Here is a 23,930-nt window from a genome sequence, read left to right on the forward strand (position 1 = left end):
GTCTGTTGTCAAGGGTTGAAAATCGGAATTTTTATCGGAAGAGTGAATGAAAAGACAGAAAAATTCGCCGGGTTGGTGCAATGAAATATGTTTTTAGAGACTTTGATGAATTTGTATAGTGTAATCATATGCATTTCATGAAAGTAGACAGATTGAAAGGTGCAAAACTGCCAACAACTCAAAATGGCTGTTTAAGTCCCATCACTCTAAATTTCAGTGGCGCACTTCGCCTTAAAATGTGTGTTCCACTGAATATGTTGTTGTGTATAGGTCAGATGCCTGCTTGAAGCACTCAAATAAAATTACTGTCATAATAATGATATTAGTAATACATCATATTTCTAGAGCGCATATTTCCAGGGCTAGTGATTCTAAGAATGTACTAGCCAGAGAGCAAACTTTACTAGCCAAACCAACAATTTGTTTCAGCAACTTGATTCGCATTTGGCGAGTAGATGAACATTTCTACTCGCCAGTTACATGTTTCTACTCGCCATGGCGAGTAAAATACTCGCCACTTTCAGGCCTGTTATGATTCCACAACTCTGTTATATAAGGAGGTTGCCATGGGAACTGAGAAAAGAAACAAACTTGCATCAATCTCGAATAGCAATATCAGCTGACGATAAAAAAATAACAACAAGCCAACCAACCAATCTGTTAAATAAAACTCGCTCTTAAAAATAAAAACGTTCCACCACTTCGATCTCGACCTCATGACTTCTCCATGACCTCCAAAACAGGTGGACGGTGATCTTTCACCCCAATGAGAAGGAGCAGGACGAGACGAAGGTGGCCATAGCCAACGACACCAACTCGGCCAACACCAACGAGGACCCCACCAAGATCTTCGTCATGAACAACTACTTTGGTATCGGCATCGACGCTGAGCTCTGTCTGGACTTCCACATGGCCAGGGAGGAGAAGCCAGACAAGTTCAACAGCAGGTGAGAAGGATACGGTCATGGATAAGGTATTCAAGTGTTGTGGGAAATTTGAAGTGGCTTTAGCAGCCATCACCTTTTTAGCTAAAGGGCTTTAACTGGGTTGTATGAATGGCATTTTGGGTGACTTACAGCTCAAACAGCGCCACGATGGGGTTAAGTGCCGCTAAAAAAAGTGTCCTGAATACCTCCCCTGAAGGATAGGGATAAGGTATTTCATAGTCCTGTCCAGACTTCCACTTTCATGGGTGAAAGTAGCCCGTCAATTGACTGAAATCCGTCAATCTGAAAATAAGTCTGACGGAAATTCCGTCAATCTGCAATTTTTATTAACAAAAAAAAAACCAAATTTATTTTTTATTTTTAAGCGGAACGCGTTTTCGAACTGCTTTGCGGTAAACCCCGTAGGTGAGATTTCTTCGCTTTCGGATTCGCTCTGCATCACGATAAAAAAAAAGTTCTCGCGTTTTGGCAGGCATTACGAAGTGGTGACACGATTTCTGCGACAAAGATGCCGGTTTTGACGGAAAACGCATGGACAGATCTTATTGATGCTGGTCTAGCCAACAAATGGCGATGGGACTGGTTGGAGTTCATGAAACTAAAACTGTGTGTGATAAGTTTGGTGCTTGAAACTCAAGTGCTTTTCCTTGAGAACTTTGCACTATAAGAGATGCTACTGCTTAGTTGCTACTTTGTGCAGTGCTACATCATGCTGTTTGCATGTGTGACATTCTGTTTCATCATTTATTTCAATGCCTGTCTGGCAATGTTTGCTTCTTATATTTCGAACTTTTATTTCAGTTGTTCAGTTGATCAGTTTCTATTTCATTTAGTAATTGGCTGTTGTCAATGTTAATTGTTATCAATTGTGTCGTTGTGTTGGAAGATGCAAGTGTGAAAAGATACAAAAGAAAAATGATTACTTCTGTGAATTGTTTTGATTTTGTTTACCCTTTTTACCATATCATTAGAATCTGAAGGTATTTTTTTGACCTGCATGATAGTGACAAAAAGTGTATTTTTTTGCCAGGAAAGGCCACAAAATCACAATGTATAATGCAAAAATTCGTTTTCGGCCGGGGGGCGTTGCCCCCCTGGACCCCCTAACGGGGCCCTGCCCCGTTCCCCGCCAGGGCCTGCACGGCCCCTGGACCCCTGCCTCAAAAATTTTTCAGTCAATTTGATTTTCATAGGTTTCACCCATGCACTTTGTCAGAGAGACAAAGCCTGACAAAATCAACAGCAGGTGAGAGCCCTCGAGAATAAGGTTAGGGATAAGGATAAAGTATCTTATAGTCCTGTCCAGCCTTCCACATGGCCAGAGAGGAGAAACCCGACAAATTCAACAGCAGGTGAGAGCCCTGAAGGATAAGGTATGTTGGAAGTCCTGTGAGGTTACCGTCGGGCTGATTTCTCACATGCAGTACAGCACTACCTATTTTTTTAAAATTTGTTCCTGCATACGTGTATTCATGTTTCCAAACCCTGAAACTTTCGCTTTGAATTTTGGATCTTTATCATGCTCATGCTTGCACACAGGAGTCTTCGGACCCCCAGGAGAGTGATATTCAATTTGCAGTAAATGACGCCTTCAAAACATGAGAAAAAATATATTCATCAATAAGCGAACATACAAAAATATGCATAAAAAGTATTGAGAAAAAAAAGAAAAAGTAATGGAAATGGAAAGGAAGCAGGATACACATGTTACACACTTCATTTTGCTGGCATTTCTTTGACACCGTTTGGGCCCGGTAGCTCAGTTGGTAGAGCACTGGACTTGTGATCGGAAGGTCGCAGGATCGAATTCGGGCCGGGACGGACACGGGTCAACTTTATGTACAGACCCAGAGACGGAAGCCATGTCCCACCCCCGTGTCATCACAATGGCACGTAAAAGACCTTGGTCATTCTGCCAAAAGTGCAGGTGGCTGAATACACCGAAACACGCAGACACCTGGGTAGCGCGACTCCGTTGCTGCTAGCTTTCCACTGGGAGGAAGCGACCCGAATTTCCCAGCGATGGGACAATAAAGTAATGAAAATGAAATGAAAATGAAAAATGAAAATGTATTTGTGTACCCCAGACTGCATAACAAGGGAGTGTACCTCAAGATGGGCCTGAGGCGAATGGTGAACCGCAAATCATGCAAAGACCTTCACCGACACATCAAGGTCGAGGTCGATGGCAAACTCATCGAGTTGCCGCCAGTGGAAGGAATCGTTATCCTCAACATCCTCAGGTATGTTAAAAAAAAAGAAATACAAAACAATGTTGGTAGACTGTGACTGGTTACAAAATCACAAAATGCTGACGTGTTTTGGATCATCTTCTGGTCAACTTCTGTGCAGTCGACAAATGCTACAGTGGAACCCCCCTTTTAAGACCTCCAAAAATCTGAGTAAATAAGGTCTTAAAAAGGAGGGAGTCTTAAAATGGGGGTCAAATGTGCTTCACTCAGCGGGGAGCGAGCATTACGCCATGAGTAAATTTTCTTTGAAATTTGAGTTCAAGTTGTTCTGCTGTAATGTGTTTGGGTGTGTGTGTGTGTGTGTGTTTTGATATGACAGTAAACTGCAACTGTGTGTTTGTGTGTAAACATGACAGTACATACATTGCAACCAAGTTCATGACCGACCGGCCAAAAACTCAAACCCCCCTTTTAAGACCCCCCCTTTTTACGACCTAATTTTCAAGGTTTTTCCAAAGTCGTAAACAGGGGGTTCTACTGTAATTTTGAAAAATTTGTTGATAAGGCCTAAAAAAAAAATAGGTGTGGTTACGGTAACCCGACCTACCCTATTTTTAGGGGCCGACCCTATAACTTTTTATTACATTTGTAAAAAAAAACCCACAAAAACCAAGAAAACGAGTGCAGAAAACGCAATGAAAGCGAAAGCGCCCGAGTCGCACACTTATTTCCCTGTCAAGTAGGTTTAATTTGTACACATTAGAAAAAAAAGTTTAAAAAAAAAAAGTGATTGCCTACCTTCCTACCCTATTTTTTTTGGCTATGTTACCGTAACCACACCTATTTTTTTTTAGGCCTAATTGTGAAGAATTTGTGTTGACTAGCTGGGGGTCTGGAGCCAACCCGTGGGGTCCTGAGCGGGAGGACACGTTCAGCAAGCCCACTCACTACGACGGCATGCTGGAGATCGTGGGGGTGACGGGTGTGGTGCACATGGGACAGATTCAGAGCGGGCTTCGCACCGGCGTCCGCATCGCTCAGGGGGGACATGTAAGTTGCAACACACATTCCTGCAGAGTACCATGCAACGTTATGAGACAAATTGCTACGCTGTTACGCCAAGCTTAAAATTCCTACGCTCAACTAAATAATCACCAGCATGCAACGGTTTGCTCTTTTTTGTGCGTCCTGGTACTCCTTTCTGATTGTCACTCCGTGGAGCGGTCAACAGTTGTTTCATAACACATTGTCCACGCTGAGAAGTGACACTGCCGACACCATATTCCTGTTCGTCGTTTTTTAGAGGCGAGTTATGGCGAGTGAAGCGAGTGAATCTAGGAAGTAATGTTTTCTTGGGATCACTCACCATCAGTGTCTGTATTGCTGAGGGTGGACATGTAAGTTTGAACACATCCTGCCCCCCGTATTTAGAGGCAAGGTAACGCAAGTAAAACGAGTAAAGCTAGGAAGTAACATTTCTTGGGACCTCTCGCCGTGAGGAAGGCTAGGATTTGGCAAGAGTAGGTGAGCATCTCTGTGGAGGAGCTCGCTCCGCGTGTAACACGGCAGCTGCCCATCTCCTTGGTTGTACATTGCTGTTCACTGATGCATGCAGACGCTGCCAGTATCAACCAAATTGTGTAACGCTCCAATGTGAGACCTGATTTTCTCCGGTTTGTTCCACTGTACACATGGTAGTTAGTTATTAGCATTTCTGTGATTGGCATATTTTTTTTTTGGGGGGGGGGGGGGGGGGTCACCGTGCATCCTGAGAGGCCGAGTCATTTTTAACACTGATTTATTTCACTGTGTGTGGTGTAGCTACGTATCACGCTGATGACAGACATACCTGTGCAAGTGGACGGGGAGCCGTGGATTCAACCTGCCGGTCAGGTGGTGGTGCTTCGCTCCGCACTCAAGGTAAGATTTTGCACACTGTTTTGATGTAACAACCGACGGGCGCAGTGGCGTGGTGGTAAGACGTCGGCCTCCTAATCGGGAGGTAGTGAGTTCAAATCCCGGTCGCTGCCGCCTGGTGGGTTAAAAGTGGAGATTTTTCCGATCTCCCAGGTCAACTTATGTGCAGACCTGCTAGTGACTTAACCCTCTTCGTGTGTACACAGAAGCACAAGACAAAGTGCGCACGGAAAAGATCATGTAATCCATGTCAGAGTTCGGTGGGTTATGGAAACACGAAAATACCCAGCATGCCTACTCAACGAAAGCGGAGTGAAGCTGACTATGCTCTCAGAGTATAGTTTGGGGAACCCAAATGGGCCAACGAGCTCACACGTAACCAGAAAATTCTGGAACGCTGAAGAAGAAGAAGATGTAACAACCCCAAGTTGATGGCAACGTCACACCTGGGAACCAACAAAATTTTGCCACATTTTGTTCTATTGATAGTCTGAAATATCAGAACAGTTTGTGAGAGAAAAAAACAAAAAATTCTACATTACTTTTTTCAACTTGCCCTTGAAATCAGGGAGTCTTAGTAATAAATCGTGTCTGTCTGTATGGGCGTGATAAAACAACTTAATGTTGAAGTTATCCAGAATGATTTTGAAGCTAGAGCTTTGAAACTTTGCACACTTTGACGATCATTGATGCCAAGGTTTTGAAGGTTGAAAAGAAGTGTTGCAGATGCCAAACCAATCAATCAATCAATCAATCAATGAGGCTTATATCGCGCATATTCCGTGGGTACAGTTCTAGGCGCTCTGCAGTGATGCCGTGTGAGATGAAATTTTATACGGCCAGTAGATTGCAGCCATGTCGGCGCATATTTACCTTTCAAACCACATTCCTTTCAAGTTCTGCAGGAAAAAAGGGCATGCATTGCTCTTCTCCCGACCCATTTCTTTTTTTTTCTTGTTTGGTAAATGGAATCATGTGTTGTTAAGCGTGCTCCGTGGTTGCCACAGGCAACGATGCTGAAAAGCAAGGTCTTAATGGGGGAAGTCTTAAATATCGGGGAGTCTTACCAGAGGGGTTCCACTGTATTGATGTGTCATGGACCCCCCCGCGGGTTAGGGGGAAGAATTTAGCCGATGCTCCCCAGCATGTCGTAAGAGGCGACTAACAGATTCTGTTTCTCCTTTTACCCTAGTTAAGTGTTTCTTGTATAGAATATAGTCAATGTTTGTAAAGATTTTAGTCAGGCAGTATGTAAGAAATGTTAAGTCCTTTGTACTGGAAATTTGCATTCTCCCAGTAAAGTCGTATATTGTACTACGTTGCAAGCCCCTGGAGCAATTCTTTGATTAGTGCTTTTGTGAACAAGAAACAATTAACAAGTGGCTCTATCCCATCCCCCCCCCCCCCCCCTTTCCCTGTCGCGATATAACCTTGAACGGTTGAAAACGACGTTAAACACCAAATAAAGAAAGATGTGTCATGTGCTGCGTGTTTGGCAGGCGACGATGCTGAAGAAGAGCAAGAACAAGATCAAGCGGCGCAACACGGAGCCCAGTATTTTCTTCCCGGAGAACGAACCTCTCCAGCAGGCCCAGTCACCCAGCGAAGAGAGCGGACCACTCTAACAAAGTGAGCGTACTGTCCTGGCGTCAACGCCTTCCTTTATATAGCCTCAAGTGGACTTCACCAAGACTTTGCCAAGGTTTTTTTACTCTAAAGTTCAGTGCAGCGAGCTTTGTAACGTAGACATTGCGAAATCGGCTTCGCATATTAAAATACCGCTTTAGCCTGTTCACTGCCCGTAAATATTTTGTATACAAAGCATTACCTGTATTTACCCGAATAGATGATGTTGGAAAATAACTCTGTCAGGATTTTCAGCGGTCTGGTAGAGTAATAGCCCCTTTTACAGGGTCAAGCTTTTCAAAACAAGGCGAAGCGTGCACCACACTTCTGATCAGCTTTAACCTGCAACTCTGTCGTGTGTGTTATGCAGTGTGCGCACAAAATGTTGCCCCTTTCCTGTCAGAACAACCACCTCTAAATCACGACTAACTGCCCAAAAACATTTCAGATAAACTGATGTTAAAATAACATTTTTGTTGTGTGTGTTTCAGATTGAGATGAGGACTAGAGAACAAGTTGCTTGGTTTTGCTGCTGGGCTTGTTGAACACTGGACGCAGGCTGGGCTTCGTGCGCTACCACACCGGACACTGTGTACGTGCATGTGTGTAGCGCGTTGTGTGCGTGTAGTGTGCTGCGCAGGTGCGATTACACCCGTGTATGTCGCTGTCGTGCTTCAGCCAGAATCCGCCAAAAACGTAGTTGTTGAAGTAGAGACTAGCGCGGAATACAAAGCAGGGAGGGGGGAGGGAGGTGGAGGGGGCGAGAGTACAAACGGACCAGTAATTAAAGTGAAATTTTAATAATGACAGGGACAGTTTTTTTTATATATATGGATTGTGACGTTGTTTTTGTCTTTGACCTCTGTACCTGGGAGCAATGGATTCTGTGATCTGCTTTGGACTGAGAAGGATTCCTGGTCTATTTTTGGATGGCGTTGGACTGTTTGGAATCTTGCTGTTAAGATAATACGAAAAGATCGATTCTGTGCCGTCTTCGAAGAGTCGTTGGAATTGTCTCGTCTGTGTTTCTTCGAAGCTTGAGGATGTAAAGCAGATTTGATGAGGAGCTTGGGACGACCAACTGAGAAACGGAGCAAAGAGCAGGCTCAAGAACCTGTGTCCCAGACTTGCTGCTTACCAAGATCAAGTTTTAAACATTTTAAATTGTTTTATACTTATTGAAATCAACACAGGGAGGATTTGAAATGGAACACAAAATTGTCATACACGCAGTATTCGTTGAGTTCAGCGCAAAGATTATGGGGTAACGGTGGGGGAGAGAGGAGAATTGTTTCACGAAAACAATTTAGACATAAAATATTTGAACAGATATCAAGGAGAAAGAGAAGTGGAGGACAGAGGAGAGAGAGAGAGAGATGTTGAGAGAAACAGAAGAGAGAGACAGAGAGAGAGCAAAAAAGTTTAAGAGAGAACGGATTTTAAGGACTGAGGTCCACATAGTGCACAAAAAAATGCGAACTGGACATTTCTTCATCGTTGATTATGCATTCGTAGCTCTCTGTTTTCTCTCTCTACGTGTCAAAGCATTCTAGTTATCTCCTATCTTGTGCATGGCTCTGCTGGAAGAAAGCAACTCCTTACATCCCCCTCCCCCTCCCCTCCCCCCACCCTTTTCCCCCACCCCTGCCCACTCCTCTCCTCCCTCTCCCTCTCCTCCCTCTCCTCCCTCTCCTCCCACTACCAACCTGCTCTTCACCCCTTTTACACAACCTTTAAAGACACACTCCTTCCACAGTCTCAGACCGGCACGGTTGGCCTAGTGGTAAGGCGTCCGCCCGTGATCGGGAGGTCGTGGGTTCGAACCCCGGCCGGGTCATACCTAAGACTTTAAAATTGGCAATCTAGTGGCTGCTCCGCCTGGCGTCTGGCATTATGGGGTTAGTGCTAGGACTGGTTGGTCCGGTGTCAGAATAATGTGACTGTGTGAGACATGAAGCCTGTGCTGCGACTTCTGTCTTGTGTGTGGCGCACGTTATATGTCAAAGCAGCACCGCCCTGATATGGCCCTTCGTGGTCGGCTGGGCGTTAAGCAAACAAACAAACACAGTCTCACATCTGGCCAGGCTGTTACATGGGATAAGACCATCCCTCCATTTGGTCACATCCCCAAAATGAACAGCCTGGATGCTCTGTGAGCACAGTGGAAGTGTGTGGATGAAGTCATTTAGTAAAAGCCACCAGTTGAGCTCACTGTCTCAGATCTGGCCCGGTTTTTGTGTGGGAGAACACAATCCCTTCACCGGGTCAGTCACATCCTAAAAATGAACAGCCTGGATGCTCTGTGAGCACAGTGGGAGTTTTGGGATGAATTGATTTCGTAAAAGCCACCAGTGTTGTTTTTAAAATGATCGATTCTCACACAAAATTCCAACTGGCCACGGCAAGCCGTCAAGGTGTTGAGTGTTGGTATGTGTACAAATGGAGGGATGGTTTTACCGTGTGTAAAAGCCTGAACAGATATTAGACCGTGAACTGTGTTTAGAAGAAAGAGTGTGCCTTTAAATACTGTACCACTCATTCTCTGCCAGTATATTGCCCCGCCTTCCCCCCCCCCCCCCCCCCCCCCCCCCCTTCTCAATTTCTCAACCCATGACTTGGTCTGCTTTTTGTGTCTAAACTCTTGCCTCATTTAAGTTTTTATTCTACACCTCTCTCTTTTTTTTTTTTAGACCATTTATAACTTTCGTTTGCACCCCTTGTAAAAGGTGCATACAGTTTTTGTTTTTTAATTTTTATTTTTTTAATATTTTTTTTATATCATTTTCAATTTCTTGAGTGGGGACCACATGGAACAAGACAAGTGTGCCATTTCAGTTTTTAATTAAAATAGTTTTTTTTATTCAGTTTTCATCTTGTTATGATAGTCATATTGTTGGAGGTTAACAGTCATTTGTCCAACTCTCGCTTACTCTATTACACATGTCGTATGCATTAAGAGCGATTACTTCCCTTTGGTTATTTGATAGTCATTTGTTTCATGCGAGGAGCATGCTACAGGAAGGACCAGGAAAAAAATGGTGTTTCTTAAGACCTGTGGCTTGTCATAATTTCTGAGAGCATTTTCACTTATTTGTGTGTGTGTACCGCATTGTAAATAAATATGACCTCAGTGATCTTGACCTTGTTTCAAGGTCAAACTTGTTTTTAGACCTTACCATCAGACTCTTTTTCATTTCTGTTCACTTATTTTGTGTGATTATGAAAACAGAGATCAGCAAGGTGTGATTGGTTGGGTGATGAATGGTATAGCTTTTCTTTCGTTTACCTGTGAATATTTGTTCTGTTATTCTCAAGGAATGCTCGTCAGTTCTACATACATTGATGCTAACGTAAGAATAACCTCAGCAATTAGTAAGTTTCGGGGCGGGGATGTAGCTCAGTCGGTAGCGCGCTGGATTTGTATCCAGTTGGCCGCTGTCAGCGTGAGTTCGTCCCCACGTTCGGCGAGAGATTTATTTCTCAGAGTCAACTTTGTGTGCAGACTCTCCTCGGTGTCCGAACACCCCCGTGTGTACACGCAAGCACAAGACCAAGTGCGCACGAAAAAGATCCTGTAGTCCATGTCAGAGTTCGGTGGGTTATAGAAACACGAAAATACCCAGCATGCTTCCTCCGAAAGCGGCGTATGGCTGCCTAAATGGCGGGGTAAAAACGGTCATACACGTAAAAGCCGTGGGAGTTTCAGCCCATGAACGAACAAACAAACAAAATCATCAGTGCGACGGACGTTGTATTGGAATTTCACTGCTAACAGTTTTACGTCGGTCACACGTCGGTCACATGATTAACAAGCACCTCTGCCTGGTAAGAAAATACACTCAATATTTTGAAAATACACTAAGTCTCTGTGGAAAATACACCAACTGTTCCAATTAGGTAAACGGGTCTTCACTGCACAGTGAACTAGTATTGACAACTATTCTGTAGACCACGGCGTAGGAGAAGGGGTTTGAAATTCTTGTCGGGCTCAAAACTGAGACATCTTGGTAATGAACAGGGTGAATCGTAATGTACATGTAGAAGAAACAAACCCATTATTTTGTTGTTTGTATGGAGGACTTGATTCCAAAGGGCTCAGGGAAAGTTTTGACTGCTGTGAAATTGAAATGGTGGACGTATGTTGTGATGCTTGGGTAAACTTTACACGAGGCTAGGGAGGTGGCAGATTGCTAAAAGGGAAACTTGGCAAGAAGATGGTTTGGGGGGAGGGGGGTCCGAGGGAGGAGATAAGTTGTGGAAGGGTGGGAGCTGTAAATGGTTGATTTTTCTCCTCGATCATTCACCATTTTCCATTGTGGTGTCTGGGTTTGGAAAATATCCTTTAAAATTTCAGCTTTGTTAGCCTCTCTTTAATTTTGTTTCTAAGTTAGTGTTTTTGTTCCTCTGTAGCTGGGTAGAGGGAGGCTCCTTTTTATATTACAACCTTCACTCTCCTGAAGAAGGGACTGGGTGGCCGAGTGGTAACGCACTTGCGCTCGGAAGCGAGAGGTTGTGTGTTCAGGCCTGGGTCAGGCCGCAATTTTCTCCCCCCTTTCCTAACCTAGGTGGTGGGTTCAAGTGCTAGTCTTTCGGATGAGACGAAAAACCGAGGTCCCTTCGTGTACACTACATTGGGGTGTGCACGTTAAAGATCCCACGATTGACAAAAGGGTCTTTCCTGGCAAAATTGTATAGGCATAGATAAAAATGTCCATCAAATACCCGTGGGACTTGGAATAAAGTAAAAAAAATTCCATCTCACACGGCATTAAGTCTCAAGAAACATGAATACACGCATGCAGGAAAAAAAAAAAAATATGGGTAGCGCCGTGTGTATGGCAGCTCGCTTTCCCCGGGGAGAAAGCAGCCCGAATTTCCATGAGGGTAACCTCACTGGACTGTAAATCTTATCCAATCCAAGTCGGTGACAGGTTAACCAGAAGTCGGTGACAGGTTAACCAGAATTCACCAACATTGGTTTCTGTTTGTTTTCGTTTTGTTTCAACTTCATTCTCGTCTGTTCCTCTCCAGGAAGCTGGTGTGAAGGGTTGGCACAGGGCATTCTTTGTAGGTTGGGAATGGTTAGGGGGTAACTAGCCTGGAAGTATGGTCTCTCCTTCCTTTCATCCCACCCACACACTCCATCCCCCTTGCATGCAGATGTTCTCCCTCGCCACAGTCTGGAAAGGTTCTTCACTATCAAACTTGCAAACATATTATTTTCCCCCCCTCCCCCCTGTCTATAAGGGTACTCTTCCTGTCATACCTAAACCTGTATCCCACCCCCCCCCCCCCCCCACCCACCCACCCTCCCCCCCCCCCCCCCTGTCTATAAGGGTACTCTTCCTGTCATACCTGAACCTGTATCCCCCCCCCCCCCTGTACCCCCCCCCCCCTCTCCTTACTCCATACACTCACACCACTAACCCCCCTCCTGCCCTCCCCCCCACCCCAGGAGTTGATGAAGTCTGTGATTCCAGCCCTGTAGTAGAGCCTCTTTGCTGGAATGAACATGTAGCTATAACCTCCAACCCCCCCCCCCCCCCCTCCACCTCCTCTGGTGAAGACAACACAAACATGAAACAAAGCATTGTCGTTGGATTGTTTTCTTCTTGACTGTGTACATAGCATCTGTTGATATTAATGAATATTGGATGACCATGATGATAATGATGATGTCACGATTGATGAATATTCATGACCTGTGTTGACTTTTACCAATGATGGAGCTATGAATTTTAATTAAAAAAATGTTGATGATGGAATTTTGTTTATCGGTTGTTAGTTACATTTTTGTTTTTTATTTGATGTTCTACATTTTGTATGATTTTCATGTTTGTGTTGAATGATACAATTGGGTAATTTTTTATTTTTTTGGTAGAAGTTGTTGTCTGACCTGGTTCTGGTATGATAACTTGAGGATACTTACTTTCTATGAATTGAGTTCCATGCAACGTGTTTGAGGTTGAGTGTGAGTTGGAACGGGCTTTTGGTTAAAGATGCAGTGAAGTCTTCATTGTTTTTTTGGTTTTTTTAATTAAATACACTGTGGCGGCATCTTTTCCAGACAGGACTTGTGAGAATTGAATTATAAGTGTTGGAGTCTGGATGTTGATTAGATTTATTTATTATTGGGGTTAGTGAGAGAGAGAGAGAGAGAGAGAGAGAGAGAGAGAGAGAGAGAGAGAGAGAGAGAGAGAGAGAGAGAGAGAGAGAGAGAGAGAGAGAGAGAGAGAGAAAGAGAGAGAGAGAGAAAGAGAGAGAGAGAGAAAGAGAGAGAGAGAGAGAAAGAGGGAGAGAGAGAGAGAGAGAGAGAGCATGCATACATATGGTCATGCGTGTGTGTTTGTAATTGTGCATGCATGTGTGTGTGCATATGTGTGTGTGTGTGTGTGTGAAGTTATGAGAGATAAGGAAAGAAAGAGAGGATTGAACAGGTTTCAAACTAATTCTCTTGGCATTGGAGTTTGTGTGTATCTATGTGAGGTACAATTTCATAATGTTTCTTGACGTGCAGTAGAATGTCCGTGAACAGACTGTGAGTTTCCCCAATGCTGTGGTGTTCATCTTTGAGACAAGTTGTAATTATGTGAACACAAACTGCATGTGCTGTAGTAGTGACTGTCTCCTGTTAAAATATTTCTTTCTCCAAGTTTGCTTCATTTCAGTTTTTTTTTAGTGTTCTTGAATTCTCTCTTTTTCCTCTCTGTCGTCTTCAGTTTCCCGGAAGATTTTCTGGTTGAATGCTCCACTTCTCCGGTTTTTGTTTTAGTGATTTTTCCAAAGAGCTTTGTGTAGCTGTATTTTTTGCAATAGATTTTGGAGGAAAGGTTGCCCTTGGCAAGGCATCAGATATGTGGTCAAAGCGTAAGTCATTTCATGCCACTTTAAGAAGAAACGATACCGACTAAGTGAATCAAGACGTCTCTTGTTAATCCTATCCTTCAAAGTGAATTATCTGACGTCAAAAGCGAAAGGAAGTTCAAGAAGACATCATGACGTGAATAATGGCATCATGTACCAATTCTGTCGCCATCTTCTGCGTGTCTCCTGAGAAAGTGTCACCAAACAATTGAGAACGAAGTTTGTCGCGGTTCCGTCATCATATCAGCAGTAGAAAAATACTCAAGGCTGTGCATGTATCGGTATCTTATGCCATTAAGTATGTTCTAGTCAAAGGGTCAAATTCAAAATAGCCTGGTTGAGCTTGGCTAAAAAGCTTTAGATGAAATGTTTTTTTACTCCCATTTTATGTTTGGGGAAATCCTCAAGTATTGAAAATGCTCAAAAATTTGCAGCATAATTTTTGTTTCTCTAGAGCTTTTTCTTGAGCTGTGAGCACGATTTGCAAAATATTCTTGTCTTGAGGCATGAAAAGTAGATGAGCCAGACTTGCTGAATATTGCATATTTTTGTTTGGTTCCTCGAAAAGCTTTTTGACCAGCTGAAAAAAGTCGGAATTGTTGTAGTTCTGGAAAGGAAAACTGAATTTGTAAAGTTTGGTTTTCTATGCTTGTTTTGACCAGCAAGAACTGAGTGCAATGATTTGATGAAACGGGTCCATTTTGATGTTATTGTTGTTGTTGACATTGAACAGGATATGTGTACAGAGTGGAGTAATGAACGGCAACTAAATACAGTGGTACCTGTGATGAAAGGACGCCCTGGTGTGTCCCTACAGTGCAGGTGTCCTTTCCTGACAGAGAATATTGAGTGGAACCTTTGATGGTGGTATATACATTGAGCATGGTAACGAACTGGAGTTAAGAGTACAGTGGTACCTGTGATGAAAGGACAGCCGTGTGTCCCTACAGTGCAAGTGTCCTTTCCTGACAGGTACAGTTGAGTTCAGTAAATATTCAGTTGAATCTTTGATGACAGTATATGCATTGAGCATGGTAATGAACTGGAGTTAAGAGCACAGTACCCCCCACGGGTTAGGGGGAGTCCCATATTGGTTGGGACGAGAAAGAATTTACCCGATGCTCCCCAACATGTCGTACGAGGCGACTAACGGATTCTGTTTATTCTTTTACCCTTGTTAAGTGTTTCTTGTATAGAATATAGTCAATTTTTGTAAAGATTTTAGTCAAGCAGTATGTAAGAAATGTTAAGTCCTTTGTACTGGAAACTTGCATTCTCCCAGTAAGGTAATATATTGTAAAACGTTGCAAGCCCCTGGAGCAAATTTTTGATTAGTGCTTTTGTGAACAAGAAACAATTGACAAGTGGCTCTATCCCATCTCCCCCCTTTCCCCGTCGCGATATAACCTTCGTGGTTGAAAACGACGTTAAACACCAAATAAAGTCCCGCAGTGGGGCACTGCGGTTATGAAATTAAAGGCCCCTCCTGTTTTTGGAACCGCAGGAGCTTTCTAGTTTGCTGTTAGGTAGATTTTTGGTTCCTCTTTCCTGTCATGCTCTCTTTTTCTTCATGAATTCTTTTCTTTTTTCTGCCTTCTTGCTCATTCACCTATATTTTTTCCAAAAACTCTTCTCTTGCCGCTTGTCTCGCGATTCATGTATAGTTTAATCTGTTAGTATTCTGATGTAAGTCCAGCAGTAGATAGGTTAAGCCTATTTTAACATACTGGAAACTGGTAATCTTCCAGTAGGTATTAATTTAGTTTTACTAAAGCCTGCTGGGACACAAGTAATGGGTTAGTGCATTTGTAAACAGGAATCGCTTGACAAGTGGCCCCCTTCATCCCCCCCTTCCTCGTCCTGATATGGCTCTGCGTAGTCGGCTGGACGTTAAACAACAAATAAACAAACAAACAAACCAAATAAAGAAAGAAAGAGCACAGTGGTACCTGTGATGTAAGGACAACTTTGAGAGATGCGACAAATGTCCTTACCCTGCAGGTGTCGTGTTGTGAGAGGTATATTTTTGTCAAATCATTACTGACAAAGGGAGAATGGAAAATGTCCTTTATTTGGAGAAGTCATGTAATCGGGATATCATAAAATGTCCTTTATTTGAAGGAGATAAATTGGGACAACACAAACTTTCATTTATTTGGAGGAGTCTTGCATCACAGGTACTACTGTATATCAAAGCTGGTTCAGTTATTTTTGTTTTCCCTGGCCTTTGGTCTTTATTGTTGAGACATTAGAGTTGGTGATCAGAGCAATCTTACTCAGTTCTTATCCGTTTAGGTGAGACTGAGTTGAACCATAAATGGATGGATAACTTTTGCTGGATAAAGGGTACCCCTGATTTATTTTTGTTTGATATGAAAGTTTGGAGTGACAGATCTGGAAAAGAAGTTTCAAGTGTGATCCACTACTGAAAAATGTAGATGTTTTCAGTGTTTTAAATTTTTTAAATTATTAGACCAAACATCCATATATATTTAAGTTTGCATTATATGTATTTGCTCACAGGTGTTATTAATTTTTTCTCTCTAAGTGATACAAAACTGTTCTGTTTGCTCTTGTTGTTGTTGTTGTTGTTGATTGGATTTATATACCGCATCTAACTTTTTATTATATCTTAGTTGTCATGGAAGGTTGTGAAAGTTTGATTTGATTGTTTTCCTTTTGATGGAAAATGTTTACAGTCGGGGGTACAGTATTTTTGGCTCTTGTGTTTTTACATTGGGCTTTATTTTGGCCCAAGAGAGTTTTATTTTTCTCATGTGCAAGATTGTCTTGTGTATCCATTCAATTTGGTTTGCATTTAAAGAAAAAAAGTGTTCCAGCCAACCTTAAGAATCTCAGCTTTAATTTTTGTGTTGAACTTTTTGTTTTCTGCTGGTTTCAGAACTTTAATTATTTTTTGTTTGCTGCTTGAATTATGTCTACATTTCTCAGTTTGTTTTGCTGCTGTTGTGCTTGTTTGATGGTTTTGTGTTTAGCAGGACTTGCAGATTATTAATTCAGTGTTTCCCTATCTGATTTGTTTAAACAAGATATGTGTAAGTATATGAGGAATGATGTTTTTAGGAAGTATTAACAGAAAACAGGGCAGGGGAAGACTGAGAATAATGTCTGTGTGAAAAACAAGTACAGAAAACTTTGAAAAAGTTTATCAATCTTACTGAAATAACAGCAAAATGTCCATTGATTTCAAATGTTTCGGTGCATCTCTAACTGCCAACGTCTTACTGAAACAACAGCAAAGTTTCCTGTAATTTGTCATGTTTATTATAAGAAATAAAAGAACAACAACACTCAAGTGTTCCGTTTGCGCAATTTGAAATGCCTCAGGGTTTGACCCCCCCCTGCCAAAGTCAAACAACATCCCTGTGTTTGTAACTCTTTGTCTGTTAAGCAGACCTGTGAACCCAGACGATTGCAGCATATTTAGTACGCATGAATGTCCAGAATACGATCAGTACGGTCTGTGGAAAAAAATACGAGAAAAATTCCTAGACTACTTTTCTTCACAATCGCATGCTAAAGCTGATCCAGTATTTTAACACATAAGCACAGTTTTTATCAGTAAACGTTGAAAGAAGCATTTATTTTAAATGTATTGGAAAACTTGATCAACGGTGCGATGGAGCAAGGTTGAATCATGGATGATCAAATGCTGCATGGAGTATCGTCATTTTCTGAAAATACGTCAAGTTTGTTTGAGAGTACTCCAAGTGCAAAACAGGGGTTCTCAGGTCTGGTTAAGTCCTTTGTAGCTAGGACTAGAATGTACTGAGAAATAATTTATTGGAAATACCATGGTACAACTAACTACGGTCAAGATAAGACAAAAGTGGGGAGGTTATGTTGAACCGTGTGGAATCTCCGTGGCATTTGCTCACTTGGTTTAAACAAAATTGTATTGAAAATTCATCACATGAAACAGTTGAAAATATACAACTAGGACACGCACTCAAGCAAATTCTTATTTTTACATTTGCTCACTTACTTTTTGCTTTTATTTTCATCATTTTCCCCTACATATTGTGTGCAATACATGATTAAGTGTTGGGTGGGACCAGGTTTTTTTCCTTTTTGTGTGCGACTCGCCTGAGTAATCCGAAGCGTCTTAGTTTGAGCTGTGTTAGGCCAGCCATAGACGCAAAAATAAAAGTTGAGTTTTTTTTAAGTTAGAGCCTCCCTATTTCCCGTACTGGTAGGTTTTGTGATAATCTTTAAACTGTCGTCAACTTTCAAGGTCACAGCAGGGTCATGTTCGGGTCAAAAAAATAAAAAATAAAAATTTTTCTGAAATGATTTTTTGCAGAAATGTCTTAGAAACTTCTAACACGTCCTGTGTTCAGTTACTTCCACACATAACAGTAGTTGGATTCACCTTTGTCAAATTTCAAGTTCACAGAGGGGTGAAGTTTGGGTCAAAAAACTAAAAAATAAGTTTTCTTCAATGTGTTTAAAGCTAGGTCTTTGAAACTTAACACACTTTGAGTGTTTGATGGCTTTAGACATGACCCTCATCACAGTGGGGGCAAGTTTAGGTCAATAAGTAGGAAATTATCATTTTCTTGATTGTGCATAGAGCTATACCTGCAGATTCGTTATTCCTAAATAATATAACACATGGCGAGGGTGAGTCGTATGAGTATTTGCTTATCTTGTTCAGGCTAAAACAGACCAAAAGTCACACTTTTAAACGGGTCGCAATTTTCAGTTTCGATCAGTCCCTTTCGAAACATTTGTTGCTGTTTTAGGTTTTGATGACCGCATGGACAGACGAACGCACATTTTCGCATAGACAGCTATGGAAAGCGATACTTAAACATCTTAAAGCAAGGTGTTGCCAATCAAACAAAAATATTTTAGCTAGAGTTTGCGGATCAGGTTTGCAAACTTTTGATAGTTTTTGTGTGTGTTTTTTCCCCTAATACATTAGTGAATTATATTTAAAGCTTTCACATTACAACAGTGGTGTATTTGTGGCATTGGAAATCTCAGGTTTTTATTTCTGTTTCTGCGTTCATTGTTGGCTTGTTTACCTCAATTTGAGTTGTGCAGTTTAGATCAAACCTGTTGCTTTTGTGCAAAGCTCTTGTGATTAGAATGTTTTTGCTTTTTGCATGAAACACAGTGTTGAAGTGTTGTGCGAGAATTATTGTACTACTTGGTTTTTACCAAGTGGTGATTTGCTCCCTGGCTTTACCAAGTTGTGAATGGAGACTCCGTAGGAACTGTACCAGATTGTTTTAGTTAGAGATTAATGGGGCTAGGGGTGGGCTAAGCAACAATAGAGATTAATGGGGCTAGGGGTGGGCTAAGCAACAATAGAGATTAATGGGGCTAGGGGTGGGCTAACCAACAATAGAGATTAATGGGGCTAGGGGTGGGCTAAGCAACAATAGAGATTAATGGGGCTAGGGGTGGGCTAAGCAACAATAGAGATTAATGGGGCTAGGGGTGGGCTAAGCAACAATAGAGATTAATGGGGCTAGGGGTGGGCTAAGCAACAATGAAAGCAAAGGTCTGGAACTAGTAAAAGTGGCTTTAAAAAAATTTAAAAAAAATAAAAAAAGGTGCCATGCACATCATTGTGGGGCTTTTAATCCATAAACATGTATCCCCCAATACATACAATTTTCCATTTAAAGTGGCTTCTTAAAGGGAGCAGCTCTTACAAAAAGCGTAGGGTTTAAAACAAAACAACAATCTGGGATGGGGGGATCTGGGCTGCGAAGAAGGAAGAAAGGGATATGATATATATATTGATCTTGAACCTGTCTGTGATTTTATTGATTCACATAACTTTGTGAATAAATAATTGAATTAGAGCAATTGTTAGTTAAAGAAATAGGAAAAGGGATGACTGCATTATTATGTTGCTCTTGTTCGTTAGTAGCTTTTTCAGAAAAGATTGAAGTTGTGATTTGAAAATGGTGGTCATGCTTGTTATATAATTATCATTTAGTACCAAGGGACTCAAGTAATGGTTTGAATTTTCTATAATGTCTGTTGAAGTGGAGAATGGCAAAGTTGGGGGCTGTAGTGTTGTTGAAACTTTGAATTTATGATGTTTATTCATGTTATCGGTTGATGTACCAATGTTTTCGTGAATAATTGGTGAGTAAGAAAGTTGAGAAAAAGAGATAGCTGTGTGTGAGGAGGGGTAAGTATGTGTGTGTGTTTGTGTGTGTGTGTTTGTGTGTGTGTACGCCTGACTGTAATGTGTGATCAGTGTTTGAAGAATAGACTCTTGGTGTGATTCCAAAACTTGTCACGTTGTTAGTATGCAGTTGATTTAATCTGTCTGTGTGCGATTCATACATAAGCGAGTCAGATTAGCGCGTGGGAGATATTAATCCCCCACGCTTGAGACATGTTAGACGATGATGGTGATTTTAATTGATGTATTACTACCTGTATCGTTGTTGATGCTTTTGTTATACCTTACATCCTAGTCTTGCGTTAAAACACGCTACAAAGCAAATGTTATTTATTTGAGTATTTATTAATTTATTCATTCATTATTGCCGCATACTATTGCATTTTTATTGATGATGATGATGATGATAATGACGATGTTTTTCGATTGGTGTTCCTTTCATCCAGTAAGCGAGCTCGACTTGCTACTGTTCAGTACTCTATATATAAATATACATAGATATGTCTCTTGTTTTTGTATTGATGGAAATGTACGTATGTATTCATGTATGGTTTGGTGGAGAATGAGGAGTAAGGCTGCGTGCGCTATTGCGAGGGTCGTCTTATGTACATTATTATTATTACTATTATTACTATTATTATTACTATTATTACTACTACAGTGGAACACCCCTTTTAAGACCTTTAAAATTCGAAGAAAATCGGGTCATAAAAAGGAGGGAGTCTTAAATTGGGGGTCATTTGACAGAGGTTATGAACAGAAAGTCTGATAAAACAAGGTCTTAAAAAGGAGGGAGTCTTAAATTGGGGGGTCTTAAAAGGGGGGTTCCGCTGTATTATTATCTGGACTCCACTCATCTTCTTATGTGATAAGATATAAAAAAATCTTTCAGAGTATAATATAGAACGGGCAGTGCGAGACACAAGAGTTACTTTCATGTCTTAAAAAGTACGTAACAAAATAATCATTTTAACCCTTCCCCCACCCCCTCCCTCCCCCCCCCCCCCTCCCATTTTTTTCTTCTCTGCCTTTTTCTTTCGATCTCACTCCCCTCCTCCTCCACCCCCTTTCTTTTTTTCTTGTATTTTTTATTTTTTATTTTTCCTTTCGTCTCTAGCTCTTTTTGGTTTTGGTTTTTTTTCTCGGCAGATTTTTCTTTGGAATCTCTGTGTCTGTCTCTGTGATACTCACGTGGAGAATTTTTCTTTTTCTGTTTTGGTTCTTTGTTTTTCAGTGCAGCGTTACATTTGAAGAGGAGATTGTGTCTTGTATTACAAAGATTCCTATCTGTGTAAGTGAAATAAAATAGACTGGGTAAATCATGGTTCACTGTCGTCTTGTTGTACGAGAGAGAGAGAGAGTGTGTGTGGGTAAATCATGATTCACTGTCGTCTTTTGTACGAGAGAGAGAGAGAGTGTGTGTGGGTAAATCATGATTCACTGTCGTCTTTTGTACGAGAGAGAGAGAGAGTGTGTGTGTGTGGGTAAATCATGATTCACTGTCGTCTTTTGGTACGAGAGAGAGAGAGAGTGTGTGTGTGGGTAAATCATGATTCACTGTCGTCTTTTTGTACGAGAGAGAGAGAGAGAGAGTGTGTGTGGGTAAATCATGATTCACTGTCGTCTTTTTGTACGAGAGAGAGAGAGAGTGTGTGTGGGTAAATCATGATTCACTGTCGTCTTTTTGTACGAGAGAGAGAGAGAGAGAGAGAGAGAGAGTGTGTGTGTGTGGGTAAATCATGATTCACTGTCGTCTTTTTGTACGAGAGAGAGAGTGTGTGTGTGTGGGTAAATCATGATTCACTGTCGTCTTTTTGTACGAGAGAGAGAGAGAGAGAGAGAGAGAGTGTGTGTGGGTAAATCATGATTCACTGTCGTCTTTTTGTACGAGAGAGAGAGAGTGTGTGTGTGTGGGTAAATCATGATTCACTGTCGTCTTTTGTACGAGAGAGAGAGAGAGAGTGTGTGTGTGTAAATCATGATTCACTGTCGTCTTTTTGTACGAGAGAGAGAGAGTGTGTGTGGGTAAATCATGATTCACTGTCGTCTTTTTGTACGAGAGAGAGAGAGAGAGAGAGAGAGTGTGTGTGTGTGGGTAAATCATGATTCACTGTCGTCTTTTTGTACGAGAGAGAGAGTGTGTGTGTGTGGGTAAATCATGATTCACTGTCGTCTTTTTGTACGAGAGAGAGAGAGAGAGAGAGAGAGAGTGTGTGTGGGTAAATCATGATTCACTGTCGTCTTTTTGTACGAGAGAGAGAGAGAGAGAGAGAGAGAGAGTGTGGGTAAATCATGATTCACTGTCGTCTTTTTGTACGAGAGAGAGAGAGAGAGAGAGAGTGTGTGTAAATCATGATTCACTGTCGTCTTTTTGTACGAGAGAGAGAGTGTGTGTGGGTAAATCATGATTCACTGTCGTCTTTTTGTACGAGAGAGAGAGTGTGTGGGTAAATCATGATTCACTGTCGTCTTTTTGTACGAGAGAGAGAGTGTGTGTGGGTAAATCATGATTCACTGTCGTCTTTTTGTACGAGAGAGAGAGAGTGTGTGGGTAAATCATGATTCACTGTCGTCTTTTTGTACGAGAGAGAGAGAGAGAGAGTGTGTGTGGGTAAATCATGATTCACTGTCGTCTTTTTGTACGAGAGAGAGAGAGAGTGTGGGTAAATCATGATTCACTGTCGTCTTTTTGTACGAGAGAGAGAGAGTGTGTGTGTGTGTATGTGTGTGAAAGAGAGAGAGAACTCTGTATTGTATAGGCCAACTGACCCGTTACAATTAGGCAACAAAAAAAAATGCTTTGGTTACGGTTTCCCGACCGACCCTAACTTTTTGGGCCGACCCTAAACTTTTTTTTTGGTCCTAAAGCTAAAAATAAAATGAACCAAACACATACATACACACAAAAAAAACCACACACACACACAAAAACCCACCGAAAACGACAACACCACGGCACAGAGAAAACATCGATCGCCGGCGAGCAGACAACAACAAGCCCGACAAGGGACACCACTCCGCTTTTTACAACTCCCATATCTCGTGCGTTCGTTCGTTGCTCGAACGTAAAAAGATGTCGTCTGCATTTGCAATCGTATTCGGAAAGTTAAGTGCGTTCATATCGAACAAACACGACTGATAAGTCGGTACTCGAAGAGTTTTTTTGATGGAAAGACTTCTGTTTAAGAAAACTTGTATAAAGTGAAAGGAATCATCAGCTACTGTATTTTGACTAGTTTTCAATTTGTGACAATCAGTCCAGACTGCGTTCAAGACTGTGTTCACTAGTGGCACTATACAGTTTAAAGGGTATGTCCAGTTTTCTTTTCTTAACATGAAAAAGTAATTAATATCTGTGGTTCCAAATACACCAATATGAAAATACCTCGAATATCCTGCATACACAAATATTTTTATCATTTCAAGAGGGACCAACCCCCCCCAAAAAAAAACGTAACCAAAGCATTTTTTTTGTGTTGCCTTAAATGATACATGTAACATGACAAAACCTCTCTGTCTCTCTCTCACACGATCTCTCTCTTTCTCTCTATCTGTCCCCCTCACACACACACACCAACACACCTGCGTGCGCATGCATACACAAATCCTGTGTGAGAGTGTGTTTGTGTTAGAGAATGTGTGTGAGAGAGTATGTGTGTGTGTGTGTAAGAGATAGAAGAAAAAACTAACAAGTCATGACAGTACCCTTCAACATAACATTTCAAACATTTATTTTTGGAAATGTCATAAATGTCTTTCTCTGTACAGTGTACATAACTCTGACATGACATGACATGACATGACATTTGCGACATTCTTTACAACTCATACCTCTTGAAGATCAATGATTAAATTGAGGGAACTCACAATGCATTGCTAGTCAGAAAAAAAACTTTCTAGTACAAAATGAACACACACACAAACATGCTTCCGCTCCACACACACTAGTTCATATCTCTTCAGTAACTCACAAGTTTTCACACTTACAAGAAATAAAACTGCACCTGTTTAACCTATTACAGATGTAACCGTGTGCCAAAACACTACGATCACCTCGGGAAGCGAAGTGCAATCAAACAGGATTGAAAATGTTAGGGCTAATTTCTTAGCCCTATAAAAACTGTTATGCAAACCCGAAGGTTTCCATGAACATACAGACAATCGGAAACTACCAGACCCCATCACAAACAGATTTCCACAAACCACGGGTGT

The 23,930-nt window shown here is 41.6% G+C and overlaps 1 protein-coding gene across 2 annotated transcripts in view; it reads left to right on the forward strand.

The window, feature by feature from the left end:
• Window positions 1–8,296, forward strand: part of LOC138979617 (diacylglycerol kinase theta-like) — a 59,110-nt gene extending 50,814 nt beyond the window's left edge. For both annotated transcript variants that reach the window (XM_070352332.1, XM_070352333.1), the window contains exons 18-23: window positions 744–947; window positions 3,035–3,190; window positions 4,024–4,189; window positions 4,961–5,059; window positions 6,556–6,685; window positions 7,174–8,296. In XM_070352332.1, the coding sequence (XP_070208433.1) occupies window positions 744–947; window positions 3,035–3,190; window positions 4,024–4,189; window positions 4,961–5,059; window positions 6,556–6,681 (751 nt within the window). In that variant the 3' untranslated portion in view covers window positions 6,682–6,685; window positions 7,174–8,296. The remainder of the gene's footprint in view (window positions 1–743; window positions 948–3,034; window positions 3,191–4,023; window positions 4,190–4,960; window positions 5,060–6,555; window positions 6,686–7,173) is intronic.
• Window positions 8,297–23,930: the final 15,634 nt, after the last annotated feature.

The sequence above is a fragment of the Littorina saxatilis genome, linkage group LG11 (assembly GCF_037325665.1).
Source record: "Littorina saxatilis isolate snail1 linkage group LG11, US_GU_Lsax_2.0, whole genome shotgun sequence".
In the NCBI taxonomy this organism is placed as follows: Eukaryota; Metazoa; Mollusca; class Gastropoda; order Littorinimorpha; family Littorinidae; genus Littorina; species Littorina saxatilis.